Here is a 10,316-nt window from a genome sequence, read left to right on the forward strand (position 1 = left end):
TCCACTTGCCATTTTGAGTGGATCAAAAGTCAATATGCTACCACTTAGTCTTAAAGATGTTCATCTTAATAAGAATTATAGGTTAAAAGGCAATCCCGAAAGGTAGAAAGATTTACTTTGCTTTTTCAACCCGGATAAAGTAAATTTCTACAACGACATACCTTGGCCAAAGAAAACTGATTCTATTTTTGGTAGAAAGAAAGAGTTAATTTACTAAAAATACACATAAAAGTTCACTTTCAATCAAATTCTATGACATAATATTTTCTTTTTTACAGTTAGCTTGCGTAATTATTTTTCTATTGATCAGAATATATTACCATACTTTGAAATATTTGTTTCGCTTCGAAACCTTCGCAAAATAGATAAGTGCACCATCAATAATAAAGATGAGTTTTTACAAAAATTCTCCGATAAAGCTAATTAAAATAACAATAACAAGGTTACCTTTTTTTGTATATATAATCAGTCATAATATCTTTTAATGGGTCAAAATCGCATTAGAAAGTCGGTCTTTCCGTGGCGACGCGCGGGCTCATCCTAGTTTAGTATATTTTGAATTATCTAGGCAAATAACGTTACTTCAAATGAATCAAATCCCAGCAGTATAGTGCTAATTTGAGAATTTCAACAGTCCACCACCAAAGCTATAAGATATAGTGCCATCATTTAGTGTTGGGAAAAGGAAAGGAAACATTAAAAGTGCCGCTAGGAAATCAATTCCTAACTTGTTAAGTCCCTAAATTCGCTCCCTGCCGTTCAGTATACTTGCCTATTTGGCTCTCCTCTTAGTCACATTTTATCCTTAATTCGCCAACTTCCAATTACTCTCCCACCATAATCTACCAATTGGCGATTAGTCATGCCTCCTCCTCCTTCTCCTTATTCGCAAACTCTCAAGAATGGAATCAAGAACGACCGCCCCGTGCCGGCGGCGGAGGCGGTGTCCTCATCGAAAGCCCGCCAAGAGACGAGAAGGGTCAAGGCGAAACGCGCCCTAACGGCCCTCGTCGTCGGCGTCGGGGCGAATCTCTCCCTGACCATGGTGATAATCCTCCTGTTCGGGTCGGGCAAGAGGTACGACGCGCGGCCCAAGCCACTGTGGCTCCCCCCGCTCTGGCTCGTGCACGCGGCCTCGCTCGGCTCGTCCTTCTTCATGGGCCTTGCGGGCTGGCTTGTGTGGGCCGAGGGCGGGTTCCGCGCCCAGTCCGGCGCGGCGTTGCCCCTCTACGTCGACGCAACGTCGCTCGGCGTGGTGTGGAACCCACTGGTCCTTGTGATGGGCGCGGATTGGGTCGGGCTGGCCTTCTGCCTCGTGCATTGGGGGACTCTCGCGGCGTGCAAGCGTGAGTTCGGGAAGGTTAACCATCTCGCCGGAGAAATCGTGAGGCCTTGCGTGGTGTGGGTGGGATTTCTTGCCATTTTGACCTTTGGTCTTGCAATTTCTTAAATTAAGTTGCATTTTGTTTTAATTAGAGATTTTCATGTGATAGAATTTAGGTTACCTTTCTCTAGGTCTTCCTAGGGGTGATCGGTTCCGATCCGGTCCGGGTTTACTTGATGCCATCTTTTCGTGTTGAATTAAGTGATATGTTTGCAATGATCCTCAAATTGAAAAGACTAATCAAAAAGCGTGCTTCACTTAGAGTTTAGTTCACATTTTACTACTTTTTTGAAGAAATAAAAAATTAAAAAAAGTATATGTAATTGATTCGGTCCTGTCCGGTTTCCTTTGGAATCGGAAATCGGATCGTCCGGACACCGGTTACACTTTTATGAACCGGGAACCGGACGATTTTATGAACCGGGAACCGGACGATACTCCCGGGTACCGGACCAAACCGACCGGTCCGGTCCGGTCCAGGTGGTTTCCTATTTAGGCGGTCCGTTTTGTACACCCCTAGGTCTTCCCTCATTTATTCTTTTTTTTTTTATTTGGTCAATTACATGGTACCTTAGGCGACACAACAAAAGAGTTGGAGTTCTAAGTTCTACCATTGGGTGTATATTGCAATCATAGGATTGAAACAATGGAAACCACATGATTTTTCTTTTCATGCACAGCATCTAGCGTGGATTACTGTGCGTCCGATAGGAGAATTAGAAAGCTCAATAAGGCGGCGAAATTTTCGATCGCTAGTTAGCAATGAAGTTTGATTCTTATCAACGGCGACGATGGTTGTATCGTGATACAAAATCATCGAACTTAGAATCTTAATCGAACTGTAAATTGAGAACTTTCTCTTGAGATGGTTCGACTTTTTTTTATATGCTTTGACCTAAAATCACATGGGTAGGTCCAATGAGGCTGAGGTTGACATGTCTAGACAGTAGACATGACGCAGGAAGGACATGCTATTATCAACTTTTAGCGTGAGTTCCTTCGGTGCTGCGGCGGCGGAATTTCGTGGAGCGCACCAAATTCATTCACGGTCAAATTTAGTTCCCATAGTCCTAGTTGATCAAATTAAATCTCTCTTATGATGCCCATGAATCTCTTATCGGGTTGATCAATCCTAAGTCAAATCTATCAAGAGCATGATTTAAATCTGGAAAAGTCTCGACTATTCAAAATACGAGTTAAATTTGTTTATTTCCTTCATCCAAAAAAATAAGGGGTAAGCATTGGTCCCGGTTCGACTCGGGAATCGAAGTGGCCTGAATCGACTTTATCAATCGATTCAAAGGTTGTGCGGGGTAGGTTTTTGGGTAGAACTATTGGGAGCCAACCAAGGTTCATTAAATTTCCAATTTGAGGGTTTGAATCTTCGGTTCTATCTTAGAATCGAACAGGCTCTTGAACTGGTCTCCTTTCTATTAGGATAAAAGTTCGACTTGCGGCCGAGAAGATTCGTGCCGAGGTTACCAAGGGGAGTTAATCTGCATTTGGCGCAGCTTTGGGAATGAGTTTTGGGTCACTAAAGGGCTTTATGCCAAAGTTAAAGTGGTTGGCAAGAAAATTTTAAAGGCCTTTAAACCAAAGTTAACAATTCCAAAATCCCTTAATCCATTGCAAGATCTACTCGGCTTAGACTTTGACCATTTTCAAAATACTAATGATTTTTTTTCTTCCATTTTTGCCCTCACTAGAATTTCGAAATTCCTATTTTATCCTCATCAAGATCGGCACCGCCTGACGTTGGTGGCGAGGTCAAATTTGACCGTCGGCGAGCCACATATAGCACCAACGGAGGGTTGCGTGATCTCAATGAGGGCGCCTAGGTTCACAAGACCTCAAGGTGGAGTCTCCAGAGGTCGCACGATCTCAACTTCGGGTCATCAGGGTTGCGCGACCCTAGGCAACCATTGGCGAGGTCGCGCGACCTCAGGCAACCAATGTCAAATTTGGTTCACCGTCATTAGATTTAGCTTGCCGGATCTGACCTTGCCTTGGGTCACGGCGGCTCAGTGTCTAAGTAGGGTCGCCTGAGCGCTGTCCATTATTGAGTTTCATTTTTTTATTTAAAAATACAACTAAATTCTTTTATAAGTATAGTTTTTTCCAAACAAAATTTAAATCGAATTTGCTTTCCAGTGCACTTTTCAATTACGCTTCATCATAGCATCATTTGCATTTCGTAAAAACCCTTTAATCTAAAATCCTCTGTCTTTATGCAAAGGTTTTTTTCTAAATACTCTTCCAGACGCACCCTCAGAGAATCCTTAGGGCATTAAGCGCTTTCCTATGCAAACCGATGATGCCACTATTTTTTGTATGTGATTAATACATCCCTTGATATCATTTAGCTATTAATACATCGCTTTCCCATGCTCCCTCTTGCTCTCTTAATCTCGGATTCTCGGTCTACCTGTCGAATTACTCTCTGTATCTATGTCGTGAGTCCGTGACAACTTGTCCTGATTGTACAAAATGAAGAAAAGTAACTGAGCAGACCAAATCGAAAAAAAACAATACTTGGTTCCCGGGTGAGAACGACCGGTTCGGTTCCAAAACGGTCCCAAGAAGGACTGTTCCAGTTTCCAATGCCAAAAATCTAGAACGGGTTTTCGACCAAGTAATCTCGGGTTCTAGGTCACGAGCCGACCCACCTGAAATTGATCACTCTTATGAAAAGTCCACATTCAATCACCCCATCATGTCATAGATTAATTTTCTTCTTGTTTTCATGGCCAAAGCACCCCAAACCAGGACATAAATTTTCCATAGGAACGCACAATTCGGTACACCAGGTTGCAACCTGAGAAGCAAATCAAATAAGTTTTTGTTCTTCAAGAACCAGACCATCCAATTGGTTACGATTCCCTCACACCTCTTCTACCACTACCATCACTTTTCGTAGCATCAAGTACTCCTTTTCCACAGCAATCGTGGAAGCTTCACAAATTTGCTCGAGGAAATGGCAGCTTCGATCTTCTTCGTCTTTTCTTCTCCCCCTTTTTTTTTTTTTGGTTTTGTTTCTTTTTTGCCGCTTTTTCCTATGCGAAACTAAAGAAGACGAGATAATTACTGAAAAAAAGGTCTCACACCTATTGGATGAATGCCAATTCAGTCCTAAATTTTTTAATTTGGCTTATTCAGTCCCAAACATTTTAACAATTGATCGATATAATCGTTCTGGCTAATTTTAGTCGGCAATCGCTGACATGGACACCAACCACCCAATGTGGCACAACAGGCGCTGACGTAGATAATTTTTTTTTTATAAATTGTTGAATATATAAAATTTTTGAATTTTTTATAATTGTTATTCTCTTTCTTTTCCTTTTTTTTTTCTACTAAGTCCGACAAGGGCCTCACCGAACACCCTCTCCAGCCGCGCGTGAGGGTCGCAGCCCTCACCTAGTGGCCGGCAGGGGCCGTGACCCTCGTCAGTTGTCGGCAAGGGTTGATTGGCAACCCTCGCCTGACATAGTAGAAAATAAAAAGGAACAAAAAGAAAAATGAAAAAAATATTTAAAAAAAATAAAAAATTCTAAAAAATTGCCAAAATTATTCACATCGATGCCAACCGTGTCGTGTAGAACAGCCGACATCCACGCAAATAATTTTCGGCTAGAAATTGGCCAAAAAGACTCAACTGGTCAATCGTCAAAATGTATTGAAAAATTTAGGATTGAATTAGCATCTCTATAATATATTTAGGATTATTTTGGTAATTATCCCTAAAGAAGAAGTAAAGATTGGTTGAAGAAAACATTCCACACCTGGTCATGCCGACGAATTTTCGTGCAACTATTGTTTTGGGAAGTAAAATGACACATGATTTTTCCTCTTCAATCGTAGAATAGCCCAATTTTATGTATTTTGGGCCTTAATTCCTTAAGATATCCGGATCACCCACAAAATTTCCTAATGAATATATTGGAGGTCCCTACATGACCTCGCTTAATTCGTATCTCGTTCAATCACGTACTCAAGCACATACTGTTACCACTACGTAAACACCTCGAACTAACGTCGAGGAGTCGCTAGGCGTGAAAACATCGGATATTACATGAACATTCTTGTTTTGCTCGTCTAATCTAGACGTGCGTGTACACATCTTCGGCATTATTTCAATCCCATGGCTTCATCATCTACATGAACGAAAGGGTTTGATTAATAGACATTATATGCGGGGTCTCACCTGGGACAATAAGGTACTAAAGACGTGAGCCCATTCAGGTCACCAGGTGCATGAATAGCACTCTCTCTATTATAAACGTGCACGGAGTGACCAGATTCATCAATGTAATAGTGGCACCCCTACAACTTCATGTGCTTTTGCTCAGGCTATGTAGTCCAAGAAATCAATTATTGAACCGAAGCATCACTAATTCCTGTGCTGCCCAATTTCTATCGAGTCCGCTTGTTTCTTGAAAATGAACGATTTGATAAAAAAAAATTCCTAGAAATGATTGGTTTCGTTTGAAATAATTAGCCAACTAAAGATGTTTTCATTGTCGACAACAGCTAATGTCTAAATATTTTCGTGAACGATGAAAATATTTTTTATTCATACATTTTTGTAAGCGATATAAGCAATTGTTTTTAAAACAATATTTTCCAAAAATCGAGTTTGTTAGAATATCAAACCCAAAACCTTAAAACTATAGATAGAAAGAGACCATGCGTATATGAAGAGCATATAAACCCTAAGGACAAACAATGCGTGATACTTTGACACCCACTCCCACTTGCAAGCCGGACTAAGAATATCTAATCGAACTCTTAATTGAAATTTTTTTCTTAAGATGGTTTGACTGTTTCATATGCTGCGACCCTTTTATTAGAGATAAAATGAGTTCTGAGGAGGGAAAAAAAACGAAGAAAGAAAATTAGGGGGCACATTTGTCCGGCTCATGTATTTTGGGGACCCATTAACGTCACATGAGTAGGTCCTATATAATTATCATGCTCCCTCTCCGTGGCTGAGGTTGACAATAGGGGTGAGCATAAGTCCCGATCTCACTCGGGAATCGGACCGGACCGGCCGATTATGAATGGTGAATCAGGAATCGGACCGGACCGATGAACCAGTCAAGATTTCTTAATTTTTTTTTATTATGAAACAAACCTAATTAGTAAATTATTTCTTCTTTTAATATTGGGAAACTCCTACTTGTAAGGAACTAGAAAAAAACACACAAAAAAAAAAAAAAGAAATCACTAGTTCGGAATCGACTCTGGAACCGGACTGATCAGTTTGGTCTGGTCTTATTTGAGGACCGAGTGGGCTGATCACCGATTTCACAAATTAGGAATCGACTTTGCTCGGTCCAATTCGAGGTTTGAGTGTAGGAACCGACTCTCCCATCTTGGAACCGATCACTCTTGATTGACATGTCTAGAATATAGACATGACACGGGGAGTACATGTCGCATGTCACGCTTGTATGTTGCAGCCAGGAAAAGTAAAATATGAATAGCTTTTCTACACCATAATGTCAAATCTGTAATTTAGGGTCGGGTTGTGCTGAGATGAGTCGGGCCTGACTCGACCCGGTTCTTGTATTCCTTTCAACCATTTGGAGTCTCTACCCAACACAATTAGCATGAAATCCCTGAGTGCTTCAAAGTTCTTGTTCTACGTGACTTGGACGAACGAGCTCGTTCACTTTTGAATTTAGTGTTCCATAGTGCTAGTTAATCAGATTAAATCTCTCCTATGATGCCCATGAGTCTCTAGACCCGACACATTGAGGTACACTTATTGGGTTGATCGATCCTAAGTTAAATCTACCAAGAGCAGAAATTAAATCTGGAAAAGTCTTGGAGTTCACCATCTAAAATATGAGCTTAATTTTGTTTATTTCTTTTCTCCAAAAAATAGAGGTGAGCATCGGCCCGGTTCAACTTAGTAACCGAACGAGCCCTAGACCAATTTTGTCGACCAGCTCAATTGGCTGGCTTGCCTCATGGATGGTGCTCTCTCTTTTGATCGGTTAATTTCTCGGATCCCTTTCTATATGTATTTTGTGATTCTATGACTACTTGTCGTGATTGTACAAAATGAAAAAAAAAAAATGAAGGAAAAACTGAATATACCAAATTGAAGGAAGAAAGAATAGACCTGATTTTGGGGCAAAGGTGAACGGTTCGATTCCATGCATCTTCCAAGGTGGATCGATCTGATTCTCAATTCCACAAAATTTGGAACCGGTTTTTCAATTGGGTAATTCCACGTTTTAGGTCACGATTGTATCCACCTTCAGATTGATGATCCCTATCAAAAACTCGCGCGAACGATTCCATCGTGTCATAAATAATTTTTTGTTCTTGTTTTTCATGGCCAAAGCACCCCAAACCAGAACATAAATTTTCCAACCTCAAAAGTCAATTAGGAACATATAATAGAGTACCAGATTGCAACCCTAGAAGCAAATTAATTAGATTTGTTTTTCCAACCTCAAACTTTGAAGGCCTTTTTCTTCCATCAATTTCTGTAGCATCAAGTACTCATTTTCTTCCTCCCTTTTCTTCTCTTTTTTTCTGGTTTTGTTTTTTTTTTTTGGAAAATGCGCAAACAGGTTCATAAATTTTGGCGATGTGCGATTTTATCTATGAATTTTTAATTTGTTGATATGGTCCTTGAACTTTAAAGCATAATATTCAATGTGATCCCGAACTTTTGATTTATTCAATGTGGTTCCTGAACTTTTGGTATATATTCAATTTAGTCTCGAATTATATGAAAATGTCAAACGGACTATTTGTGTCATTTTCTTTTTTTTTTGGCTCTCTGATACCGAAACTGAAGAAGACGCAGAAATTGGTGGACAACAGCATTTCCAACCTGGCACGTTACCCAATGAATGTTCGTGCAACTATTGTTTTTGGGAATAAAACGCCATGTGATTTTTCCTCTATACTAGTCCAATTGCAACAATTTCTCCTATTTTGGGCATTAGTACAACAATTGGTGTACGTTACTTTGAAAGAATTTAGATCAATTTCCTATAATAACTCAAAATCTTACTTTTTCTTCCTTTGCTAAATTCCTTTTCATCATTTCGCTAGTGTATACAATATGTTATTACGACAAAACCCATCTTACATAAGTAAAATTCGAACTTGTGGAATACCCCCACTAACATTATAAATCACGTTAGACCCCACTTAAAGCTCATAAAGATTACCCAAACATGAGATTAGTCATACTCTGCGTGAAGAATGAAACATATTTGGGTGTCATTTTTTTTTGGCACATGTACATTTACGGAGGCTCAGTTATTACAGCGGAAAATGAATTATTTGGAAAATATTTTCCCAAAAATAACTAGCTATATCGTTTGAAATAATTAAACGATGAAAAATATTTTCAATATCGCAATAATTTATGATTAAACATTTTCGTGAACGATGACAATATTCTTTGTTTATTTATTTTGTAAGTAATATAATGAATTGTTTTTACAAAATTATTTTTGAAATCATTCGTTTTTCGAGAGAAACAATGCCTTCGCAGACATTAATTCGATGTCCCGACAACAATATCATCGACATGAATAAAGAATTCTCACTAGTACAAGCTTTTGCCTACTAATGAAAAAAGTTATGATTTGCAAACATTATACGTGGGGTCTTACCTAGGACAATGAGGTACTAAAACGTGAGCTCATTCATTTTGCCAGGTGCATTATTAGCCCTTTATTTATTAGAGACGTGCTTGGACTGACCAGATTCATCAATCCTACTAGTAATAATGGCACGCCAGCCCCGTCGTGTGACTTTTGCTCGCGCTATGTCGTACTAGAAATTAATCTATTGAACCGAAGCATCACTAAATCGTTTCGTTGCCCAAATTTCGATACGAGAAGGTCCAACTTAAAAGTTTAGGAATATATAGGTTTTAAAAGAGGCCACAAGAGGATAAGTGATGTGAATTACATTCGTACCCGCTCTCACGTGCAAGCCGGATGAGAAACGGCACGTGGGATTTGACAAACGGATGGTCGCAAGTGGGAAATAAAGTGGCTAGAAGTGGCCATGTTATCTTGTCAGAATGTCCCATCCAAAAGCTCATTGCTATAGTCCTTATAATTTTGCTATCCAATTTTGATATGAGAAGATCCAACCTAAACGTTTAAGACTATAGATTTTGAAAGAGGCCACATGTGGACAAGCAATGTGAAGTACATTAGCATCCGCTCTCACGTGCATGCCGGATGAAGAATGACATGTGAAATTTAACAAACGGGAGGGCCACATGTGTGAAATAAACTTGGCAGAATTGGGCATGGTATCATGTCAGAATGTCTAACCTGAAAGCTCAAGCTTATAGGTTAAGGGAGACTGTATGCATATCAAGAACATATAGTCTCCACTGGTAAGCGATGCGGACTATTTTAACACTAATTATTACGGTTAATATTCTAATTATCAAATCCATATGCATCTAGCCTCATCTATTATTGAAATTTAGGGTATTGGTATTGCATATCCAATACCATGTGCGCGGATGAGCATGTGCATATTACGTCCTATAATGGTATGAATGCTTTAGTTCAAATTAAATATAATCAATTGCCTTAAATTCACAAGCAAATAATCATGCGAATATTTTTAAGCTCGAGTCCGCGGAGACGAGATACGACGGGCTATACACATATAAAATGTACATCTTATTATGCTCGTGGTAAAAGTTTTGATTTCGATAAACTTATATGTCGATTATTCATATACATACGAGAATATCGCTTCATATTCACGCAAGTAAATATACTATTTTTTCTGATTTATCATTAGATAACACGATATACTAACGAATATCAATTATTAAATACGATATCTTTTACAGAATATATTCCTTAAATAATTATATTTTGTTATGGAAGCTTCTATTGTTTGGTATGGGAGTGTGTGGGCAAGCCCC

At 39.3% G+C, this 10,316-nt stretch overlaps 1 protein-coding gene across 1 annotated transcript; it reads left to right on the forward strand.

The window, feature by feature from the left end:
- The first annotated feature begins 862 nt into the window (after positions 1 to 862).
- On the forward strand, positions 863 to 1,450 carry LOC130136188 (translocator protein homolog). The gene has a single exon (XM_056306339.1). It carries the CDS (start codon positions 863 to 865, stop codon positions 1,448 to 1,450), a length of 588 nt encoding a protein of 195 aa, XP_056162314.1.
- Positions 1,451 to 10,316: the final 8,866 nt, after the last annotated feature.

The sequence above is a fragment of the Syzygium oleosum genome, unplaced genomic scaffold, assembly GCF_021117445.2.
Source record: "Syzygium oleosum isolate NSW1041296 unplaced genomic scaffold, Sole_v2.1 Sole_v2.43, whole genome shotgun sequence".
In the NCBI taxonomy this organism is placed as follows: domain Eukaryota; kingdom Viridiplantae; phylum Streptophyta; class Magnoliopsida; order Myrtales; family Myrtaceae; genus Syzygium; species Syzygium oleosum.

What these genes read in the sequence shown, in the direction of transcription:
- LOC130136188 (XM_056306339.1), top strand. Translation starts at nt 863, where the DNA reads ATGCCTCCTCCTCCTTCTCCTTATTCGCAAACTCTCAAGAATGGAATC.